This window comes from Urtica dioica, chromosome 9 (assembly GCF_054948205.1).
Source record: "Urtica dioica subsp. dioica isolate 48M chromosome 9, U.dioica_male_clone48M_v1_H2, whole genome shotgun sequence".
Classification (NCBI taxonomy): Eukaryota; Viridiplantae; Streptophyta; class Magnoliopsida; order Rosales; family Urticaceae; genus Urtica; species Urtica dioica.
The window spans coordinates 24,362,646-24,387,097 of NC_142764.1; the positions used below are offsets into that span (position 1 = coordinate 24,362,646).

Genomic DNA, 24,452 nt, shown 5'->3' on the forward strand with positions numbered 1-24,452 from the left:
ATGCTCACACTTCCTTTTTCATATATTATTATTTATTAATTTATGATTATTAATTTTAATTGACTTGTTATTCTCGTTGATAGGTGGATTGTGAAAATTAATTAATCAAACATCAATTAACTTGTAAAAGTAATGTTTGTTAATGACCACTTTGTTAAAATGCTCTTCTTATTAAATAAGGTTTACTTGTTGAGCATAAGCTTAGAGCATCTCCAATAAAGGTCCTCAAACTTTCATTTTGAGAGTTTTTTGATCTCCAATAGAGAACTCTAAACTTTTAATTTGAGGCTTTTAATACTACACTCTCATATTTCAGGGGCACTATTTAGATCATAAAAAAATATTGTTAAATGATTTATTAGTCATATTCTTTATAAAATTGTTAAAATTGACAATATTTTACAAAATTCAGTAAAATCTTTTTATTTTTTGGTACATAAAAATAAAAATATTTTAATTAGATCTTTTTTTTAATATAATCAATTGATATATTTACTAGTGGATGAATAAAAACACACATACTAGTAATATTATAAATTTAAATTAGCACAAACTATAATTGAAGAGTACAATATTTAATACACTATCACTCAGATTAAAAAAAAAATACATCAAGACTAATATGTAACTTCATTATTATTTGTGTGCAATTTTTTTTAGTATATGTTTTAATTAAAATGTAAATTTTTATTTTATTATTATTGCTGTGTAATTTATGTTGTAATCCATGTTTAATTAAAATCTGACTTTATGTAGAGTATGTTTTAATATTATGTATAGAAATATAATAATAATATTATCAAATATTGAAGACTAATATGCATTATCTAAAAATTTATAAGGATAAATTTGAAAGCCCCATTGGAGTAAATTTTTTTTATTAAACTCTTATTTTAAGGATAGGCCCTTCAAAATGAAAGTACACATTAGTCTTATGTTTTAAATAGGGAACTTAGCCATGCAACCCTAAAAAGAATATGGTATATTCAATGTATGTTGCTGATAAATTCGAAAGTAGTTGAAACATATTCATGACTAATTAGACAATTGTGTGGTTTATTGTAAAAATAAAATAAGAAATAAAAAAATATTCACCGATGCAATGAGTTTGTTTTTTTTTTTCTACACCTTTGTTAAATGATTGAAATCTCTAAATATATTTTCTTTTCATATGATAAAATATCTTTCCATCGTTCCTGGTCCCACTGAATAACTACTCGAAATCTGGCCCGTCCACTCAATCCAGAGGTCAAAAAGTCAAAGTAATTACGCTGTGAAAATTAATTCTATGATTGATGAGTTCTTGTCTGCAAATAAAATCACTTGACACTCGAACCAACTTCAAATTATTGGACTTGTTCGATCAATTCGCTCTATCCCGGTGAGTTTCGACTTTCTCATTTCCTCAATAACTTCATTGAATCTCTGCCCGGAGAAGATATCGATTGTAATTATAGACACCATTGCCGTTATGTACTTGTTTTGTTTGTCTATTACTTCGCTCTCTAAAAGTTGTGAACTTTGATTTCTTATCTAGATTCCGTATCCTCTTTGAATTTCTTGAACACCGATCTAACGCGTAAATCTTTCTCTCCGTGTAGTTTATTCATATACATTATACGCATGTTTGCTCTGTGCTGCTTGGTCTCAATTGATTGTCTGTTGGTGAACTCCTCATTAGTCTGCCAAATTTTATTGTTGTTTGGTATCATATAAGATTTGGTAGCTTCTGGTGTCAATTTTCAAATTAGGTTTTTGTTTATCTGAGATAGGAACGAATTAAATGATTCGACAAGTTTCTTTAATCTTGGTAGCAATTGGTTATTTGATTCTGACCTGGGTCTTTTTTTTTTTATTTTTTTTTTTTTATTTTTTTTTGCAGGCTCTGCGTTTTTGGTACGGATATTGGAAGCTAAATAAATAAATAAAAATGGACTTCAGTTCGTTGACTCGTCCGCAAGTGACCCTGATGGGGTCCGCGTTTTGCACGATGCTTTCGATGCATTTCACGGTCCAGTTGGTTTCGCAGCACCTGTTTTACTGGAAGAATCCCAAAGAGCAGAAGGCCATTCTGGTCATAATCCTCATGGCTCCATTATACGCGATAGTCTCGTTCGTGGGTTTACTGGACATTCAAGGAAGCAAAGAGTTCTTCACGTTCTTAGAGTCCATCAAGGAGTGCTACGAGGCTTTGGTGAGAGTTGTGACTCATCGTCTTGGCTTTGCAAACAATTTTTATTACTGACTTAGCTTCGTGTTTCTTTTCTGTCTTATGTCCAGGTGATTGCTAAGTTCATGGCGTTGATGTATAGTTATCTGGATATATCGATCAGCAAAAATATTGTTCCCGATGGGATCAAAGGGAGGGAAATCCATCATTCGTTTCCGATGACTCTGTTTCAGGTATAGAATTATCCCGTTTAGTGTTCTGGTTAAGAGAATTATTTTATTTTTTCTGGTTGTAGAATCAGCAATGAAAAGCCTAATTTGCTACAAGTAAAAAATGAACAATGTTGATGAATGAGTAGTGAATCGTTGTGCTCTTGTCTCTTGATTTATTTTGCTGTAGTCAGATTCCTTGTTCTCTCTCCACCTTTTATTCTCTATCTTGTGTTCTAAGTTCATCGGTTACATCTCGTTCTTAATCCAACATTTTAAGTCAGGCTAAGAACTTTTCTAGAGATTCAGGTAATCACTCGATAGTTAAAATCCCCGAAAATTTGCAAGATATGCTGTTCACTGAGCATTTACATGATGATGTGGAAATCATTTGTTTCTAACGATTCACTGTTTTCCATCGCTAATCGCAGCCTCACACAGTACGACTGGACCACCACAACCTGAAGCTTTTGAAATACTGGACATGGCAGTTTGTGGTGATCAGGCCAGTATGCTCGATATTGATGATAACTCTACAGCTAGTTGGATTCTACCCGGACTGGCTGAGCTGGACTTTCACAATCGTTCTCAATGTCTCGGTCTCTCTGGCTTTGTACTCTCTCGTCATCTTTTACCACGTCTTTGCCAAGGAATTGGCACCTCACAAGCCGCTTGGGAAATTCATGTGTATCAAGGGGATCGTCTTTTTCTGCTTTTGGCAGGTAAATCCTCTGTAATAAATAAATTAAAAACAAAGATAATAAGCTATTTTAAGGTAGGAATAATATGCAAATATGGCCTATTGAATCGAGTAACCAGGCTTTCCGTGTAGCCTGAGTGGTAGCTACAAATCAAATAGATCATAGAGACCACTTGGGTTTGTCAAAAACTCATCTAGTTTATTATTGTAGCTTTCCTCAGTGGTTATGTGGTGTAATCGGAGACTCCCAAATTCTGAGCCGAAACTGTTGTGTTCTTAATTTTCCTGGGTCCTGATGTGGTTCATTTTTTTTTGGGTAGATCTCATATTCACATGATATAATCCACACTTCACAATGTTGAATTTTGTGTTTGCAGGGAATTGTGCTGTCGGGACTAGTATCGATGGGCGTAATCCGATCCCACCATTTCTGGCTAGATGTGGAACACATCGAGGAGGCGATTCAGAACGTGTTGGTGATTTTAGAGATGGTCATCTTTTCGGTTTTGCAGCAATACGCTTACCATGTTGCACCTTACAGCGGAGAAGTGGACGCCAAGATGAAATCTAAGAAGCAAGAATGAGATACGAGTAAAAACCAATAAATAAGATTGAGATGGACAGAGATGATCTTATGAGCTCGTCTAGCGACAACTGATCGGTATTGCTCTTTGTTCATGTTGGTGAGAATTTTGGAGATGGTGTGGGCTGTGTAAGAAGATTTTGTAATCATGTGAACGCTCAAGAGTCGGTGATTTGTAGTTGCTTGTTGCTAGGCTGTGCTAAATAATGGGGAATTTTGCAACTTAATGGTTTTTTTTATGTTCATTCTAAAAATATCGACTAGCAAAAAGTTTTTCAAAATTGAAACTGCACGTATTCTAAAATAAACTGTAAATAGTAGAAAGGGATTGAAAAAATAAGTTAGCAAAGTTTGTACGTCAAAAGAAAGAAGAAGAAGACATTTAAGCTTTCCATTTACCATACTGATATCAAAACTATTACGAATTTTTTTGACCGATTTTTGTTTTTGTTTTTGAGTTGCTGATTAATCCTACGAATCATTTGAAGATTTTTATTTTTTTTTTTATTTTTTTTATTTTTTCATTTGAAGAAATTCGTTTGAAGATTTATTGATATTATGCTAATTTATTGACAAAGATGTCAATAAATCTTCAAAAATTATGGTTATCAATAAATTTTTTAGATGTTAATAAATCTTCAACAGACTCATAATCTTCAAACGAATTAAATTTTTTTGAAGATTTATTGACATCCATGTTAATAAATTGACAAATTGTTAATAAACTTTTAAACGAATCTCCAAATTCTTCAAATTAAAAAACAAAAAAATCTTCAAATCTATGGGGAACAAAAATGAACGTCCGGAAGATTCAGCAACTCAAAAAATGCAGCCACGCTAGAGAGAGAGAGAGAGAGAGAGAGAGAGAGAGAGAGAGAGAGAGAGAGAGAGAGAGAGAGACCACAATTGTACCTCATAAACACCACAATCCAAAGATCCGACTCTGATTTATGTCGTTATGCAGTGAATTCCAAATCCAACTCTAACTCAGATTTATGTGCGTGTTGAATTGTATTGTGAGCATATATATATATATATATATATATATATATATATAAGATGCTAATTAGTTGAGGCAATGATTTGGTGCAAATAGAGAGATGGCTGCTTCGACGATCGGAAGAAAATGGCTACCGAGACTCGAACAGATTTTGTTCCTAGACGACATTGAATCTTTCATGATTCGATATTCGTTTTTCAACGATTTCCTTGCGCCGATTTGGGAGAAACACCAATCTCGACTCATACCCTCCATAAGCGACTTCTTCTTCTTCAATCCTAAGCATTGCACCAATACTACTACTTTCTCTCGTCTATTCAATCAGTTCTATGCATTTACAAATAAATAAATAATTAACTAACTGATTAGCCCGCGTGCATATGTTTTCTCAGGTCTCGTGGCAGACCAACGCAACGACGAATCGAACGCCGTCGAAGCCATGTTGTTCAAGTCTTTGTGTTTGTGAGAAAGCTGTATTCAAAGTCATGATTATCTAGGTGAGCTCCGACTTTTATATTTGTTATGTCGGCCCATCCGTAATTTGATATACCTTATTTATGTATATCAACCTGGCCAACCATTCATTCATCAAAATTCTATACAAGTATAAGGCTTTAAATTCGAATCTAAGCCCATAATCTTCTAAACTAAAAGGCCAATAATGATTGATGACAATGACAGCATCTCCACCTCTTTTTATACTATATTTCTCTTATAAAGTTTGTACTCTTTATTTTATGTGGGACAAATTTTCTGTCTTTTCCTTCCTGTTCTTGTTGTTCTTTGTTGCTAACGTGGATACCACAATGCAAAATTATTTCATTCCATACGTGTACAGTATATCAAACATTATAAGTATATCGAATTCGTAACTTGTTTCCTTTTTTTCTTTGTTAGTATTTCATTTTTTTTTTCAATAATTTTTATTACTTTATTTCTATTTATTCTTTTATCTTTTTTATTCTTTATTCATTTTTCTTAGTGTTCTTAACCTTTCAACACTATTAAACATAAATGATAATTCTATATTATTGTAAATTCAACACTATTAATAATTCTTAAATTTTTCATCTAATTAATTAACAATTTGATAATTTATCATCAAACATAAATACAACCACATGTATTATCATTAAATTTTATAAGGTGATAATATTGATAATAACTATGTAAATATTTTGAATTTACATTAATATTGATAATAATTATATATATATATATATATATATATTTGTATTTATTTGTTTACTGGATACCGCCTCGGTAAATTCGGTATTTGCTGGTAAACTACGTCGATAACGATAAATTCACCGGTATAGTTTACCCTTACCCTCACTGGATACCCCGGTAAACCAATGGTATCTCTTAGTAACCCAACAAAATCTGAGCCTCGGTATGACATCGGTAACGATATTCGAATCCTTGGTTTAAACGGGCCGGACAATACCCATTATATATATACAAAACACTGTTCAATAAACAATGTTTTGTTTTTTTTAGAAATTTTTTTTTTCAGAAAAAATAAAAAATTGGACACTAAACATAAGTAGTGTTTATTCGTATGTATTTTTTTTTTTTAAAAGATAAAAATGTCTCTAAAAAACTTTAAATACATTTTTTTAAACTTAAATATTTTTAAATATGTCTCTACATATTTCTTCTCTCAAACTAAAATATTTTAATTATTCTGCGGAAACCCGCGGAACGTTCTTATAAGATAACCGGGTAGGACCCTTTGAGATTATAGCTATTTGTTATAGCCACGTGAGAGCCTCCGGAGTCGAGTTGAGAGCCTCATGAGTAAAGTTGAGAAGATTATAGTTATATATTAACTATGTTATAGATTATTATGGATATGGATTGATAGATTATGAAAGGAAGTGTACTTTTGGAGTGACGAGTGAGTGAGTATTATCAAGTATCAACCTTGATCATCATCATTCAACTTAGATACGTATCAATTTCCTTTTTGTTTTTCAGAACAATTTTACGCATAAAATCTTTATCAAAATAAAATTTACCCATCAAATCAAAGGCTTTATGGACTAGCCTCCAAACAGTCACTTCACACTCATGGCGAGAACTAAAGCGACAATGTAGCTTTTTTCAGTCTCATTCAAAAAGAGAGATATCGCTTTTATTTTACAGTAATACATAGAAAGCACAAAGATGATAATGGTTGACGAGAGAGTGAGATGGTTGACACATTACTCATCAAATCATCAGATACTTTTAGTTGGCGATGGAGATTTCTCATTTTCTCTCGGCTTGGCTAGATCTTTTGGCTCCGCTTTCAACATTGTCGCTTCTTCTCTTGATTCTTACGGTAACGTACGATTATTATTATTTTTAAATATCATTGTTCTACTTCCTTTACCGGTTTGTTTGATTTTTGCTTGTTTATTATGATAGAAGCGAATTTGTGGGGCATCTGAAGACTTGATCGCCTTTATTCCATCCATGCAAATAATTTTTTTATATTTTACTTGGGTTGAAGAACGCATGTTTTAAAATTTGGCCTTTAAAGTTTAAAGTTTGAACTAATTTGTAAAAACAAAAAAAAAAATAATACTTTCTTGTGGGGTTTAGTTAGTTTGATCAGAGGCAGAGGACATTTGCTTTGTCCTTCGGAAACAGTCGAAAATCCCTTCTATTATTGGTGTGACTTGGGTAGTAAGAATGGGAAGGAGTGATAATTTCTTATTTATTTATTATAAATGTGGTGGTTGTGGTGACAAAGTTCGCAATCTATGATTCTGCCTCAAGTAGTATCTATCTTTGTATGTACTAAATTATCCATGTTGTCTTGATGCTCATAGCTGTGTGTGTGTCGTGTTTTTTTTTTTTTTTTTTTTTTTTCATTTTTAAAGATGGATCTATAAAAAAAAAACCCAAGTATGTGCTTGTAATTCCACTCTTATCTTTCAGGTTTTTTTTTGTCATCGAGTAGTGTATATAAAAATGGATCCTAGGTTAGTGACACTTTGGAGCTTGTTGTATTAGGCTTCTTCATTGCTTTATTGGGAAGAAAGGAAATCGAAAAAAATGAAAAAAAACCCGCCAAGTCTCTAATAAAACTCTTTCATTTCCATTCATATATTCACTGATCAGACGATGTGATCAAGAAGTACAAGGAAGCGAAATCAAACTTGATGATACTACACGATCTTGGGGCCGATGTCTTACACAGCGTTGATGCGACGAAAATGAGACTCCACACCGATTTGAGGAACCGGAGATTCGACCGAATCATCTTCAACTTTCCTCATGCGGGTTTTCATGGACGTGAGAGAGAAACCCGCTTGATTGAGTGAGTAAAAAACTGATTCCATATTTTGATTCTCGACGAATATCTCTATATTTGCCAATATTCATTTCTGTCTTTTTTACTTGATTTGTGGTCGTTAAACCTGCTTTGACACAGAAAGCACAAGTCTTTGTTGCGTGGCTTCTTCTCGAATGCAAAGGGAATGCTCCGAGCAGACGGCGAAATCCACGTGAATCACAAGACCACAACTCCGTTCTCTCTCTGGAACTTGGAGATTCTCGCTTCGTCAAACTCGTTGGTGTTGATCAAGCTTGTGGATTTCAAGATCGAAGATTACATGTCTTACAGGCATAAAAGAGGGGACGGAAAGAGGTGCGACAAGCCTTTTCATTTAGGAGAAGCGAGCACATTCATGTTCAGGCTCTCTCCGAGGCTCTACAAGAAGCAAGGAACGGCTTCGCGGTCGGTTTCGATTCTAAGGACCTCCGATCAAGGTCAAGCACGGGATTCGATCAATATCTTTCATCCGGGGCGATCTCAGAACAGCCGTTGTAATGGTACAGCCAAGTTTGAACTAGAAAATGGCACTAGAGAGAGGCGCGGTTACCATAGAGACCGGAGAGCCAAGTATGTCTCGCGGCATAAACTCGATCGGAGAGCGTTTCGTTTCACAAGCTCGAGCCGAGACACTCTGATTGCACCCGTGTTCCATCAGAGATCCTCTTATTATATAGACTCTCGAGCGCCTGATTTTTATCGGGCTTGTTGCCGTGATTTGGCCTCTCCGGAGGAGACTTGTAACCGAAGAGACTCTCGCGCGTCTGATTTTGATCGTCCTTGGAACCGCGATGAGGATTTAGACTGTAAGATGAGTTATAGGCGGCTAAGGCTATGTCGACCGAGCTGATACTTTGGCGTTTCGTGAGGGAATATCAAGACCATGAAGAGCCATTTTCAAGTGATAATAGTCTTAGAATTTCTAGATTGCTATGACTTGAATTTGCTGTTGTTTTGTTGGCTTTTTTGGGCATATTTTGGGGGTTGAAAGTAGCTCTGGTTAGACTTAGAAAATGTGTTAATCTCTTCAGAAGGTTTTTTGTGCCATAAAACTTGTGGGCATTGGAAGGAAGATTAATATATAGGGAAATGGATATATCTATAAGTAAAATGATTACTTTTTTTTTTTTTTTTTTTTTTTTCAATTCAGAAAATCTTCTAATTCTATGATAACCTTTTAAATGAAATATTTTGGATGGTTATTAGCGGAATAAAATAGACTTACTCGTGTGTTTTCTAACGCTATTCATTTATAAAAGTTTTTTTTAGTTATATAGTCATTTGATTTATAACGTTTTATATAATAGTCAATTTTTTATTAATTTTCTGTAAATAATCATCTCAATTTATTTACGAGACTAAAAAAAAAAAAAAAAAAAATAGACGGAATGTTTTCAGATAATTTTTTTTTTTTAGTGTCGTTAATAAGTTGAAGTGATTATTTATAAAAAAAAAATTATAAAATGTTTTGGCTAATTTTTTCTTTATAAAAATAGTACGTCAGGAGTGAGTGACTTTAGTGAGTATCAACCGAATGTTCAAATTAGATACGTGTCAATTTCCCACTTTTTTTTTTTTTTTTTTTTTTTGATGATCAATCTCACACCAAAAATTGTCAAGGCTTTACGACGAACCAGTCCCCAATAGTCTCTTCACCGTCAGGAGGGAAAGTAAAGCTTCGATTTTTTTTCATAACGCAACGATGATAATGGGTGGCGAGAGAGAGAAATGGTTGACACACTATTCATCGAATCATCAGATACTCTTAGTTGGCGATGGAGATTTCTCCTTTTCTCTCTGTTTGGCTCGCTCCTTTGGCTTGGCTTACAACATTGTCGCTTCTTCTCTTGATTCTTACGGTACCGTACAGTAATTTTTAGTTCTAGTGCAATAAGTTTTTAAATAATCCTTGTTCTGTTTCTTCCATCAGTTTATTATTATCGATAAATTTTTTAAAGGTTTTTTTTTTTCTTGGAAATGAGGCGTCTTGAGACTTGATCACACCTTGATTCCATTCACGCAATTAATTTTCTCTATTTACTAGGGTTGAAAAACGCACGGTCGAGGAAAAAATAGCATGGTGAAAAAAGGGTTTTTAATTTTAAACTAAATTTTAATAAAATACATGTCGTGGGGTTTAGTTAGTTTGATCAAGAAGTGAGATTTCTCGATTTTGGACAAGAACCAGAACTAGTGGACATTTTTGTACCGCTTTACCCTTAAGAAACAGCCGAATATCCCTTCCATTTTTTTATGTGACTTGGGTAGTAAGATAAGGAAAGAAGTATAATGATTTTTTTGTTCATCATAGCCTTTTTGTTTCGTTTTATTTTGGTAGATTTTGGTTTAATAGTGGTGGCGGTGATTTATCTAGATCATCCTATTCATGACAAAGTTTGCTACTCAATGTTTCTTCTTTTTTATTTTTTTTTTATATATATTTATAAAACTCCATATTTCTTCTTTAAATGGTATATTTTTTTTGTATTTATCATTTTGTCCTTGTTTGCTTGATGTTTATGTAATTTCGGGGTTTTTTTTTTATCCATGTTTGCAACTCTGTATTTTCTGCTTTGGAAGCTCAAGTATGTGCTTGCATTGCCACTTTATCTTGATGCCACTTTGGAGTTGTTTATGTTAGGAAAAAATAATGTTAAATCTCTGATAAATGCTTTTATTCTCTTCTCATATTGTCTGATCAGACGATGTGATCAAGAAGTATAAGGAAGCAGAATCCAACTTGATGATACTACGCGCTCTCGGGGCCGATATTTTACATGGAGTTGATGCGACCAAAATGAGACTCCACACTGATTTGAAGAACCGGAAATTCGACCGAATCATCTTCAACTTTCCTCATGCGGGTTTACATGGAAGTGAGAAAAAAACCCGCTTGATTGGGTGAGTAAAAAACTGAATCCTTATTTTGATTCTCGATGGATCTCTGTTGGTTTCATCTAGAGAACCCAGAATTTATAAATTAAAAAAAAAAAAAAACAATTTGGTTCTTTGGGAACAATTAAAAAAACAATGTGCCCTTTTCTTTTCTGTAATTTTTCGCTGATTTGTTGTCGTTAAACCTGCTTTGACACAGAAAGCACAAGTCTTTGGTGCGTAGCTTCTTCTCGAATGCAAAAGGTATGCTCCGAATAGACGGTGAAATCCACGTGAATCATAAGACCACATCTCCGTTCTCTTTATGGAGCTTGGAGAAGCTCGCTTCGTCAAACTCGTTGGTGCTGATCGAGCGTGCGGATTTCAAGATCAAAGATTACCCGTCGTACTACCAAAAAAGAGGGTTCGGAAAGAAATGCGACGAGCCTTTCCCATTGGGAGCAGCGAGCACGTTCAAGTTCCGACTCTCTCCCAAGCTCTACAACTACAAGGAGCAAGGAACGGCTTCACAGTCACGTTCGATTCTCAGGACCCCCGATCGGGTTCAAGTATGGAACTCGATCAATCCCTTTGATCCGGGTCAATCTCAGACCACTGAGTTTGAACTAGAAAGCGGCACTAGAGCGAGCCGCTGGTTTGACAAAGAGCCGAGATCCGTGTCTCGAAAAAGAGAACCGAGCCCCGAGCTACTACGAGGATACAGCCGAGTGAAACGCCGTGGCTTGAACATTTGCATCGGGTTTGATTTGAGCAGAGACGGTGAAGAGAAGCGTCTCGGTAGAAGCATTAGCCACCGAGGAACGCACGTCTCACGACCTGAACTCGATGATCAGAGAGTGTTTCATTTGACGGGAAGTAATGAAATGTCCTCGAGCCAATACACACTAATTACATCTATATTCCATCAGCAATCCTCGTCTTATCATAGTGACTCGCGTGTCTGATTTTGATCCGGCGGAGGATTTGAACCGTGAGATGAGGCATAGGCTTGGCTATGTCGACCACGCTGATCCTCTGCGTTAAGTGAGGGAATATCGAAGCCACGAGGAACCTATTTCAAGTGATAATACTCTTACAATTTCAAGATTACTTTGACTTGAATTTACTGTTTTTATTTATATAGGCCTTTTATTTTTGGAATATTTGGGGGGTTGAAACTTGAAAGTAGCTGTGGTTACAAGGAATGTTAAGGTTTAGAGGGCTTTTTTGTGCCATAAAACTCGTGGCATTTTGAACTTGTGGCATTGGATGCCAGATTAATATTTACTCTGCTCTCTAAAAGATTTATCTTATTTTTGCAGTTATCTTCAATATAAATGTTTTCAGTTCTTTTTATTTATTTTTCTTTCTTGTCCTGAGAGTAAGTGAAAACGGACCAAAAAATTGAAAATCTTGAGAGTAAGTGAAAACGAACAAAAAAATTGGATCAACTGATGAATGTCATCGGAAACGATCAAAGTATTGGTTGCATTTTTTGCGATTTATAATTTTACATATATTTTTTTTTATAGTAAATTTGCGATATTTGAGATATTTACGAATTTTATGCTATATTTATACGATAAGTAAGATAATTTGTGAAATATATTTGAATGTTAATGTTACCGTTGTAGACATCTATTACACCCTTACACGGTGGCTTGGCTGGCGACACGATCAAAGTATTGGTTGTATTTTTTGTGATGAATTTATAATTTTACATATATTTTTTGCAGTAAATTTACAGTATTTAAGATATTTACTTTTATGCAATAAATACGATAAATAAAATAATTTGTGAAATACAGTCGAATATTAACATTGCATTGTAGACATTTGAATCAAATTGAGGACAATGCTCAAAGAAATCGGAAAACACAATGTCGTCCAAGTTGTGACCGACAACGGTTCGAACTACAGGAGTGCTGGGTTGAAATTACAACGAAAGTACCATGTGTACTGGACACCTTGCGCCGCACATTGTCTAGATCTGATGTTTGAAGATATTGGGAAGAGATATAGTGTTAAGCATACTATCAAAGCTGCGAGGGATGCGACTAAGTTCATCTACAACTACAGCACTGTGTTGTCCAAGTTACGGGAGACATCCCCAGGTGAAATCATCCGTCCCGGCGCAACAAGATTTGTCACGAACTATCTAGCTCTCAGAAGTCTCCGAGAGAAAAGAGCTGCGTTGAGGACGATGTTCAGTAGTCAATGGTGGGATGATTCCAAATTGAGTGCAACTCTTACAGGTAGATCCGTATCTGAGACTTGTTTAAATCCCAGATTCTGGCATTCGGTGGACGAAGTGTGTGCCATATTCGAGCCGATGTACACCACTCTTCGATTAGTGGACACTGAGGTGCATCCCACGATGGGATTACTATACTACGTCTTCCACGAGATGAAAAAGAAGTTGGAAGCGATGAGTGGGAAGAAATGAGTTGTCGACATCGTGAACCACAGATGGAGTACTCAAATGGAACATTCACTACACATTGCAGCTTTCTTCCTAAATCCAAAGTTGCTGTTTAACCCCGATATAACCATGAACAATACTCACATGGCCGTTGTCACAAAGGTTTTCGACTTCTTGCATCCGGATCTTGATGGGTCAACTCTTGGGAGAGAGGTATAAAACTATAAATTGTTACAAGCAAGGATTTAAATACCGTTACCGTTACCGTTCCGAGGTTCAGAATTTACTGGTAACCGCTGGTACCGTAAAGGAATACCGAGGGAAGCAGGAAAAAAAAGGAAACCGGTACCATTGAACTTACCGTTACCGTTGAGGAATACCGTCAAATACCGTATTTACCAAGAGGAATCCAGAAAAAATATACAAAAAAACATACATAGTACGTAGGATAAAATTCATAAAATTAAAAATAGTGTACAATATTTCAATACATTACCAAATTACAAATACAAAGTTCAATAGTACAAACCAAAATGATAAAATTCAATAGTACAAACCAAAATGATAAAGTTCAACACAATCCACTAAATACCATAGTTCAAATTCAACATAAAAGAAATAATTTGAACTAAATCATCAAAAACTAACGATAAATTTCGTGAAGAATACTAAATATCATCAGATTTTAAGAATTGTCGGTATTTGACCGGTATTTGACCACTTACCGGTAAGCTTCCGTCGGTATGCGTAAAAATTGCCTAAAGAGTGTCGGTAAGTGGACGGTTTCCCCGAAAATCGGAACGGTTTCCTCGGAATCCAAGAAAAAAATGGAAAGTGAACGGTTTTGTACATTCCGGTACCGGGACTTTGAAAAAAACGGTTTCCGGACCGGTTTCCGTCCGGTTTCCCCGGAATTTCAAACCTTGGTTACAAGCTATATCACATTATGAATATATGAGTCTTATTTGATTTTCTAATTACAGTTAATCGCATTTCGAGACGCTCGAGTGGACTTCTCACAAAGAAGTGTTGTTTCGGCACGAGGCACCCTTTGTGCAAGTAAGCTTGTGAGATGAATTGTATGCATTAACTATGTCATGGAATGGTAAGAAATTACATGATATGATTTATGTCACATGATTACAGGTGAGTGGTGGGAGCTTTACGGAAATTGGACCCCGACTTTACAGACGTTGGCCATTCGAATTTTGTCACAAACTTCATCCGCCGCCGCTTGTGAGAGGAATTAGAGTACATTTGCCCTCGTCCACACAAAACAAAGGAACCGTCTAGCGTACAGCAGACTCGAGAAGCTTGTTTTCTGCTCATACAACATGAAGTTGCAGCTCCGTGAAGCAACTCGGATTCACGACAACAACCTCAACCCGATGGATCCTTTGGATATCATCGAACGAGCTTTCGAACGCTCGGGGAATGACAATGAGGGAGACGACGAAATGCTCCGCTGGATTGACGAAGTTCACATGGACGACGTCAACCAGAACCCGAATCCGGCAGTAGTTGAAGCGGCTCGAGAGCATGGAGTTGATCCGGAGTGAGTGCTGAACGAGGACGTCCAACCTTAACACGGATCCGGAGACAGTTCGGATTCAGATGACGAAGGTTCAAGCAGTAGATCAAGCGGAGCAGGTGGAGGTGCAGGTGACGGTGGATCAGGGGGAGGTGATGGAGGTTCCTATCGGTCTAGGGGTTCTTTTACTGCTGGAGGCACCTCATTGATGTCGGCGGTGCTCAACTTGGATACGCACCATCGCAAGAAGATTTTGATCGTCTTCATCACCCTGCCTTTTTTGATTCAGGATACGGGCGCGGAGGTCAGGGCGAAGGTATGAATGGTGCCATGTCATTTACGTCTAGCAATGACGTTGATGACTTGTCCTACAACTTCGGATCGATATCAATTGGTCCTCAAAGCACAGAGTCATTTTATGATGACAGATCTTCCAGTTACAACCAGGACGCCTATGCATCAACTCACGCTCCCGAAACGGTGCGACCATATCCAGGTTATCCCATCTACTCCATGTCTGTTGGTTCATCTCAGTATGAGTACGACTATCACTTGGACAGGTACTTTCGTGCATGTGCTCATTATATGACGTAGTATGATTACTGTATGACCGGTGCATACGGTCGCTTTGAGTAGTCATTTGTATTCCTCCTTTGTTGAATTTGTTGAACTATAGTATTTGGTGGATTGTGTTGAACTTTATCATTTTGGTTTGTACTATTGAACTTACTTTTTGTTGTGTTTGTAATTTACTTTGTTGAAACAGTCTACACTATTTTTAATTTTATGAATTTTATCCTACGTACTTTGTATGTTTTTTTGTATATTTCTTTTCTGAATTCTCCTCGGTAAATACGGTATTTGACGGTATTTCTTTACGGTAACGGTAAGTTCAACAGTACCGATTCCCTTTTTTTCTCGTTTCCCCCGGTATTCCTTTACGGTACGGGGGGTTACCAGTAAATTCGAAAGGTCGAAACGGTAACGGTAACGGTATTTCGATCCTTGCATTTGATATGCGGAATTTCGCGCGGTACCATGATATTGGAAACCTTTGTCCAAATACATTTTCATACGTCATACCATCGGTCAATGAGTCAATGCAATTTCAAATATTTTGGTATTGACTTTAGACACGTGTCAATTTCCCTTTTCGGAACAATTTTTAAACAAGTCAAGGTATCAATATTACGATTTACGAGTTGTACGAAGTACGTTTCGATAAAATAAAAAAAAATTGTACGAAGTACGAACTAGTGCCAAACAGTCACTCGACTTCCGGAGAGTGGAGAATCAAGGTCATCTTATAGCCTTTTCAATTAGCGTTCTGAGAAAGCCTTTCTCATTCTCATTCAAATAGAAAGATTTGTGCTTTCGTACTCAAAGATGATCATTTTTTACGAGGGCGAGAAATGGGTGACACACTATTCATCGAATCATCAGATACTGTTGGTTGGCGATGGGGATTTCTCTTTCTCTCTCTGTTTGGCTCGCTCCTTCGGCTCGGGTCACAACATAGTCGCTTCGTCTCTTGATTCTCATGGTACCGTACAACAATCATTTTAAAAATATTCTTGTTCTAATTTTTTTCATTATTTTTTTTTTTCAATTTGTTTGTTTATTTGTTTATTATGATTGAAATGATCTGTGTGTCCTCTCGAGGCGTGATCGCCTTATTTACTTGGGTTGAAGAACACATGTTAGAGGAAGGAAAGAAAAATGGAAAAAAGGGGGTTTGAAATTCAAACAAAATTTTAGAAAATACATTTCTTGGGGTTTAGTCAGTTTGATTTAGAAAGTGAGACTTATCGATATCGGACCAGAGACAGTGGATAATTTGGCATCGTTTTCCCCTTAAGAAATAGCCTAATTTCAATTTCTACTTTCGTGTGACTTGGGTAGTAAGAAAGGGAATGTTTTTTTTATTCATCATAGCCTTTTTGTTTTTGTAGAATTTAGGTTTTGGTTTGATGGTGGTGGAGATTTAAATAAATTATCATATTCTGAACAAACTTCGTACTCATGTTTCGGCTTCAAATGGTATATATGTTTCTTGTGTCCATTCTAGTTCTATTTAATATTTTTCTCTAGTATGTGCTTCTTTCGCCACTTTATCTTTTAATTTATGCGTCATCAGTTAGTGAATATAAAATTGACTTCACTCTGGAGTTGGTTTTGTTAGGTTACGTCATAGCTTTGTTGGAAAAATGTAAAATATCTTATAAACTCTATCATTTCCGTTCTTATGTTGACTGATCAGATGGTGTGATCAACAAGTACAAGGAAGCAAAATCAAACTTGGTGAAACTACATGGTCTCGGGGCCAATGTTTTTCATGGTGTCGATGCGACAAAAATGAGACTCCACACTGATTTGAGGAACCGGAGATTCGACCGAATCATCTTCAACTTTCCTCACGCGGGTTTTCACGGGAGAGAAGACGACACACGCTTAATTGAGTGAGTTCTATTTCCCATTCACAGCGTTCTTTCGAGCCGCGTTAAATTTATAGAATATTCGATGTTCTTGTCCTTAAACCTGCTTTGACACAGAAAGCACAAGTCTTTGGTGCGTGGCTTCTTCTCGAATGCAAAGGGAATGCTCCGAGCGGACGGTGAAATCCACGTGAATCACAAGACCACGCCTCCGTTCTCTCTCTGGAACTTGGAGGCTCTCGCTTCTTCAAACTCGTTGGCGTTGATCGAGCGTGTCGATTTCAGGATCGAAGATTACCCGTCTTACAGGCAGAAAAGAGGGGACAGTAAAAGATGCGACGAGCCTTTCCCTTTAGGTGCAGCGAGTACCTTCATGTTCCGACTCTCTCCGAGGCTCTACAAGGAGCAAGGAACGGCTTTGCGGTCGGGTTCGTTTTTCAGGAACCCATTCGACCCCTTTGGCATAGTCGCATTTGAAAATGGAATCAGAGCAAGACCTGGTTTCTTCGGTGACCGTGTAAGAGAGCCGATCCCCGATTTACGAGGATACAGCGGAGCAGATCGCCATGGCATGAACGTTCGCACTGGGTTTGATCTGAGCAGAGGCTGCTATGATATGGCTGTCGAGAGAGGCTTGAGCCACCCGGGAACGCACGTCTCGGGATTTGAACTCGACTCGAGAGCGTTTCATTTGATGGCCGGTAATGAGGAACGTGGTTTCGGTTTCGGTTTCGGTAGAGACTCGAGGACGGCCGTGTATCGACCTGAAATGAACTCGAGCCGCGACGCTCTGATCGTTCCTGTGTCGCATCGGAGATCGTCGTATCACGTAGACTCTCGCGCGTCTGATTTTGATCGCCCTTGGTTCCGCGATGCGATCCCTCCGGCGGAGGATTTAAACATGAGGCATAGGCTAGGCTATGTCGATTGTCTTGATCCTTTGCGTTTAGTGAGGGAATATGGAAACTATGGAGAGCTCTTTTGAAGTGATAGCAGGTTTAGAATTTCCAGGTCGCTGTGACTTGAATCTGCTGTTGTATTTTAGGCCTTTTGGAATATTTCACGGTTTTAAAATAGCTCTGGTTAGAAGGAATGTGGAGCTTTCTGAGGACTTTTTGTGCCGTAGCTTATGGCATTTTGAACTTGTGGCATTGGAAGCTAGAATAATGTTTCCCTGCTCTCTAAAATGTTTGTTTCTTTTTCAAAGTCATCTTCCCATTTAAATGACCGCTTTTTTTTGGTTTTTTTTTTTCTTTAAAGAAAGAAAAGAAAAAAGAAAATTGTTAGCTGGATGGTTACCTCATTAAAATTAAAATTTTGGCTTAATTATTCAAATACTAAATATATAGCGTAATTTATGTTTCACTTTGAATTATTTTCTTAATTATTAGATAATTGGACAAAATTCTAACTTAAAAGGTTTTAAGTAGGCCATGTACCTAACTCTTTTTTTCTCTTGATTTTTTTAATTTCGGAGTTCAATTTGGTAATCACCTATAAGGAACTCTAATAAAAGGCGAAGCAGCTATCTAGTCATTTTTAAGTTTCAGTTTGGCAAAATAATCCAACTTTTCAAAGTCGAGTCAAAGTAGCCAAAATTTTAAAAACCTCAAAAAATACCCCTAAATTGTCCGTACTCTCTTCTTCTTATTATTACCCAAACACATAACAGGTTGACGACCAACTCTACACAGACTTAGCAAAAAAAGATATTTGCAAACCATATGTGGCGGCGCATCGATATTCGAACATGGACGGTGCTGACAATCGGCCGTCCGATTCTGGTGATGGCGACGAGGCTGAGCAGCGCGGAGGAGAGCCATATTGAAGACATCAACGTTGAAACCCTAGATCACCATTTTCTATGAATTTAAAATCCTAAACCTCAAAAGCTAATCATCGTGCCTAATCAGAGATTCTGTGTGTGAGAAGGCGGATCGACTCAGTATCAAAGCCATCACTGTCTTTCTTCTTCTTCTTCTTCTTCTTCTTCTTCTTCTTCTTCTTCTTCTTCTTCTTCTTCTTCTTCTTCTTCTTCTTCTTCTTCTTCTTCTGTTTTCGGTTTTGAGTGTTCTTGTTATCAAACAAGGGATTAAAAATTTTAAAAGCAAGATTAAATATTTGACACTTTGTTGCTTTCTCGTTGCAGATTACTAGAATTCAAACATTTTGTTGCTTGTTGGAGGATTAAATATTTTGAAGGCCCGATTAATTTTTTTGAAATAATGTAAGTGCATTAAAAATAGTGGATTAAATTTTGGACACCTAGATTAATTATTTTGAAATACTAGAAAAACGAGTTCATTCACATATTAAGGGTGTATTAGTCTTTTAACAGTATAAGTGACTATTTTGCTAAACATTAAGTTTGAAATGGTTATTTCATACAAAAAAATATATTAAAATTCATACAAAAAATATATTAAAAATAATTACTAAAATTTTGAAATGACATGTCGTTTGAGCGGGAGTATTAGTCACAATATGTATGTCGTTTATTATAGCTCACTAACGTGTAAAGTGTCGTTTCTGGTAGAGTGTCGTTTTAGTCATGGTATTGCCTCATCTGGTATTCTGGTGTGCATGATTTTTTTTTGCCAGTTTTGTGTTGAGTTCGTGGTGTTCTTTACATAATCAGTTTAGGTTTTGAGTTTTCTCGGTTGCAATACTTTTCTAGTGTGTTTTATAATTGCACTGCGTGCCTTTTTTTTTTTTTTTTTTTTTTTTTCATAGGCAATATCTTGTGTGCGTGTGTGGTTGAGTTATGATGTGCGTTTGTGATTGAAATGACCAAAGTTACGTCTTTTATGTCTCAAAACTTGTCCAACTTCTGTTTATATTTTATTTTTTAATATCTCGTAATCCTTTACTATTCATTGTGTGAATGGTGTTCATACAAACAAATTCTTCTTCCTAAGAGCCTAATTTAGATAACACAACTTATTTTTTGTGAAGTCCTTTCAAGTCTCACCTTATGCATAAATGTTTGTTTTTTTGTATTTGTTTCTGCTTTGTTTTGTACGTAATGTAAGAATAAGGATGGCATACGTGGTTTTGTTAAATTGTTTGTCGATTTCACATTTGTTAATATTTTCTTTCCCCTTTTTAATAGTGATACGCTAAGCTTAATATTATTATTTTTAAATACCATGCTCTATGATTCGGCTTCATATATTTGAATTTTGAACACATTTTTATTAATGCTAACGTAAAAAGAATAGATTATATTTTACCTTTCAGTAAGTAATTGAATAATACACCGGATAGGCAAATGCCATGTAAAAAATTAGGGCCCTCACATTAAAGAAAAAAAAAATTAAGGTTGGGTATCGCTATCCTGGCGATAATCGTATGTGACGAGGTTTCTGTGCACCCAAGCGTTGCGTTGGTCCCACCAGTTGTCTGTGGTCGTAGATACGCGTTTCGTGGAAGTAAAGAAAAAATAAATGAATGAAGAAGAAATTTTTTCTCTGAATCGAATGTTCAGAGAATTTGAATTAATGAAGAAAATGATTTGTTTACATCAGATATAGGTAAAAGCTGTCCAATTCAGCTTAGACGACAAAGTGGAATAAAAAGAAAGAAAAGAAAAGAAGACCGAAGTTTGATTATGTATCAACACACTAATTAGAAACAAACTAATTCAGAATAGGAAATAAATTAAACTATCCCAGAGACTAAACAACTGAACTAAACTGAACTTTGTTACATCTGATCTAACCAATGTGTTAGATATGTTTAAAATTTACTCATAGCTTCATTAAGTAATTAAATAGCAATTTACATGATTGTTCCTAACATTTTTATAATTTAATTTTGGTAAATGACTAATTCATCAAAATCAACGAAACGTTTTTTTTTTTGAATCGAGAGTGCCTTTTCATTAATCTTTAGCAACCAAATCGGAAGCTAGAACATGCCAACAAACAGCGTTGGAAAAAGAAAAAGACAAACGCGCTAGAGTGTGAGCCACTTCATTCCCCGTGCGAGGGATGAAAAAACTCGAGCAGTCTCCAGCGTCGGCGAGGAGAAGGCGAAGGTCAGTGATGAGGGGTTCGATGAGGAGCGGAGGATTCCGAGAATGGATAGCGTTAACCAGGGATTGGTTGTCGCTTTCCACCACATCCACAGAAATACCTTGAGTTTTGGCAAACAAAAGGCCTTCACGGAGAGCAAGACATTCGGCGACGAGAGGATCATGGGTCACAGGAACACGGCTGCAAAAAGCACCAATAAAGGACCCAGTAGCATCTCTGATTACACCCCCAAACCCGGATCCCCGGCCATCGTTAGGAATCGAAGCGTCCACATTCATCTTCAGTTTTCCAGCATTAGGCGGCGTCCAGCCCGGTTTTGCACGGGGCTTTCTGGGTGAAGCGGGCCTTGTTGCAGCTTGGAACTCATGAACCCAGGAGCTAGCCAATTCCGGAATGTCAGCGATGGTGGTGGAGATTGAGCTGTACACGAGGTCATTTCTGGACTTCCAAATGAGAAAGCATATGGTGGCGACTTGGGGACGTTCATCTCCAGCTAGCTCTGACCAAAGAGATTTCAAAAGATTCTCGAAGCCAACTAGGTGGTACCTCTGAAGACGATCACCGATAGTGGAAAGCCGCCACATTTTCCTGACAGGAGGGCAGAGGAAGAAGATGTGCTCAGAGGATTCGAAGGCACCACATCGAGGACAGGAGCGCGGAACAGGGACGTGCTTGCGGGCAAGGCCTTCAAAGGTCGGGAGAGCGTCGTTAACAAGCCGCCACATGAAGATTTTAATCTTCGGGAGAATGGGGAGATGCCAAAGGGATTTCCAGAAAGTCGTGGCCGGAGAGGAAGAAGAGGTCTCGGGCGTGGACGACGTGAGCAGCCGGTAACCTGATTTAACAGTGTATTCTCCCGAGCGATCGTAGTGCCAGAGGAGGGAGTCCGGGGCAGAATGGAGGCCTAAGGGGATGGAGAGGATCGACTCGACATCTGGTGGCCAAAAGATCTCCTTCACCAGGCCTTCATTCCAAGTGCGCAAGTTGGGGTGGATAAGCTCAGAGACTCGGAGATTGGCATAGTTCGGCGGAGGAGAGGTCAGAACTGAGAGGCTGGGTTCTCGCGGGAGCCATTTGTCGGAGAAGGCCCAAGTATTCGCGCCATCTTTAATCTGCCAACGGAGGCCTTTATCGAGAGCCTCTCGTCCCCACAAGATGGACCTCCAGAGATAAGAAGCCCCTGATTTAACTCGAGTAGACATAAAAGAGTCAGCTTGAAAGTATTTAGCCTTTAGTACCTTAGCGGCGAGCGAGGAGGGTCGAGATATGTTGCGCCAGCCCTGCTTAGCCAAGAGAGCCTGATTAAAACGACCAAGGTCACGAAACCCGAGCCCACCATCAAGTTTCGGGAGGCAGAGTTTATCCCAGGATGCCCAGTGGATTTTCCGGTTATCAGGGTCCCCACCCCACCAAAAACGGGCCATAAGTGCCTCCATCTCCGAGCAAAGGGAAACAGGGACACGAAAAACACTCATGGCATAAGTGGGGAGCGCAAGAGCCACTGCTTTAATCAGAGTTTCGCGACCGGCTTGAGAGAACATCCGACTCTTCCAAGAAGAAAGGCGGGATCGCACTTTGTCACAGACCCCTTGAAAGACAATCTTTTTTCGACGACCAACGAATTGAGGGAGACCAAGGTAGGAGTCAAGCAGAGCTGATTCAGGGATGCCCATGAAATCACTGAGGGATTTCCTGTCCTCACATGAGACATTGGGGCCGAACCGGATGCTGGATTTCTGGAAATTAATAATCTGCCCCGAAGCCTCTGCGTAGCTCTTCAACACCCTTTTCAAAGTCTGGAGGTCAGAAGCTCTGGCTCGGCAGAAAATAAGAGAGTCGTCCGCGAAAAAAAGGTGATCAATCCGAGGACCCCTAGGTCCACTAGCGAAACCTGTTAACTGTTTGGCCATAGTCGAGCCCCGGATAAGAGAAGAAAAACCCTCAGCACAGATGAGAAAGAGGTAGGGAGAGAGAGGGCAACCTTGTCTAATCCCTCGGGAAGGAGTAACATTGCCAACAACTTCGCCATTAATATTGAATGAGTACGTCGGGGTCGAAATACAATCCATAACCAAATGCCTCCACTTGTCACTGAAACCGAGCCTCCGAAGCATCGTATCGATGAAACACCATTCCACGCGGTCGAAAGCTTTGCTCATGTCTAACTTCATACAAGACCAGCCCCTATTACCTTTCTTCCGACGAGACATCGAGTGTAGAGTTTCGAAGGCCACGATAATGTTGTCCGTGATAAGGCGACCCGGGACGAAGGCACTCTGAGTCGGTGAGATGATGGGTTCGAGGAAATGCTTCAATCTGTTAGCGAGGGTCTTCGTGATGATCTTGTACGTCACATTGCAGAGACTGATTGGACGGTAGTCTTTTAAGTTCCTTGGCATCTTCACTTTAGGGACCAAAGTGATCGTAGTTTGGTTAAAGGGGCTGACCGAAGCACCATTATTGAGGACTGCCAGACACACCTCGGAGACCCTGGGACCAACGATACTCCACGCATTCTGAAAGAAAGCTGGGTGGAAGCCATCCGGGCCTGGGGATTTATCGGCACCCATATCAAAGAGAGCTTGCTTTACCTCTTCAGGAGAAAAAGGGATATCCAGGGCTGTTCTACTATCTAGATCAAGGCTGACCATAGGCGTATCCTCGAAGACAAGCAGGTTGTCGGTGGATGGGGAGGAAGAGCTGAAGATGTCGGAAAAGTAATTTTCAGCGAGACGGGCTATGTTATCACGATCCTCGAACCAAGACCCGCCATCATCCTCCAGCCCCTTGATGAGGTTTTTTTTCCGTCGACCCCGAGCCTTGGCGTGGAAGAATTTTGTGTTAGCGTCACCAAAGCGCAGCCAATCTACCCTCGAGCGTTGTTTCCAGTGGCGTTCTTCGAGAACAAGCAAGCGGGAGAGGGACTTCTCAGTATCCCTGATGAGAGAGACATTGGCAGCAGAACGACTCCCATTTTGGAGAGAGGAGAGCAACTTCTCCATGGCACGAACTTGCTTAGGGATAATTCCAAAATTCTCGCGACTCCAGCCCCGGAGAGAGTCGCCACAGTTTTTGAGACAAGCCACCAAAGAGTCTCCAGAGATCGACTGGTCGCCGGAGTTCCAAGCTTGCTCAATCGTCTCCAGACAACCATCCTCTTTAATCC

At 38.1% G+C, this 24,452-nt stretch overlaps 4 protein-coding genes and 1 pseudogene across 4 annotated transcripts; all 5 read left to right on the plus strand.

Moving 5' to 3' along the window:
- Positions 1–1,267: 1,267 nt before the first annotated feature.
- LOC149386043 (organic solute transporter ostalpha protein (DUF300)) lies at positions 1,268–3,901 on the plus strand. Its single transcript, XM_089625180.1, has 5 exons — positions 1,268–1,381; positions 1,883–2,194; positions 2,281–2,403; positions 2,811–3,101; positions 3,457–3,901. The coding sequence occupies exons 2-5, from the start codon at positions 1,931–1,933 to the stop codon at positions 3,661–3,663; spliced, it is 885 nt and encodes a 294-aa protein (XP_089481306.1). The 5' UTR covers positions 1,268–1,381; positions 1,883–1,930; the 3' UTR covers positions 3,664–3,901.
- Positions 3,902–6,837: 2,936 nt separating this feature from the next.
- Positions 6,838–8,837, plus strand: LOC149386044 (uncharacterized protein At4g26485 pseudogene; annotated as a pseudogene).
- Positions 8,838–9,689: 852 nt separating this feature from the next.
- On the plus strand, positions 9,690–11,905 carry LOC149386045 (uncharacterized protein At4g26485-like). The gene is made up of 4 exons (XM_089626456.1): positions 9,690–9,846; positions 10,690–10,888; positions 11,082–11,737; positions 11,811–11,905. Exons 1-4 carry the CDS (start codon positions 9,690–9,692, stop codon positions 11,903–11,905), a joined length of 1,107 nt encoding a protein of 368 aa, XP_089482582.1.
- Positions 11,906–12,716: 811 nt separating this feature from the next.
- Positions 12,717–13,307, plus strand: LOC149386046 (uncharacterized). The gene has a single exon (XM_089626457.1). The coding sequence runs from the start codon at positions 12,717–12,719 to the stop codon at positions 13,305–13,307; it is 591 nt and encodes a 196-aa protein (XP_089482583.1).
- A 2,722-nt stretch (positions 13,308–16,029) lies between these two features.
- On the plus strand, positions 16,030–18,473 carry LOC149386047 (heavy metal-associated isoprenylated plant protein 41-like). The gene is made up of 3 exons (XM_089626747.1): positions 16,030–16,357; positions 17,075–17,273; positions 17,367–18,473. Exons 1-3 carry the CDS (start codon positions 16,201–16,203, stop codon positions 18,232–18,234), a joined length of 1,224 nt encoding a protein of 407 aa, XP_089482873.1. The 5' UTR covers positions 16,030–16,200; the 3' UTR covers positions 18,235–18,473.
- Positions 18,474–24,452: the final 5,979 nt, after the last annotated feature.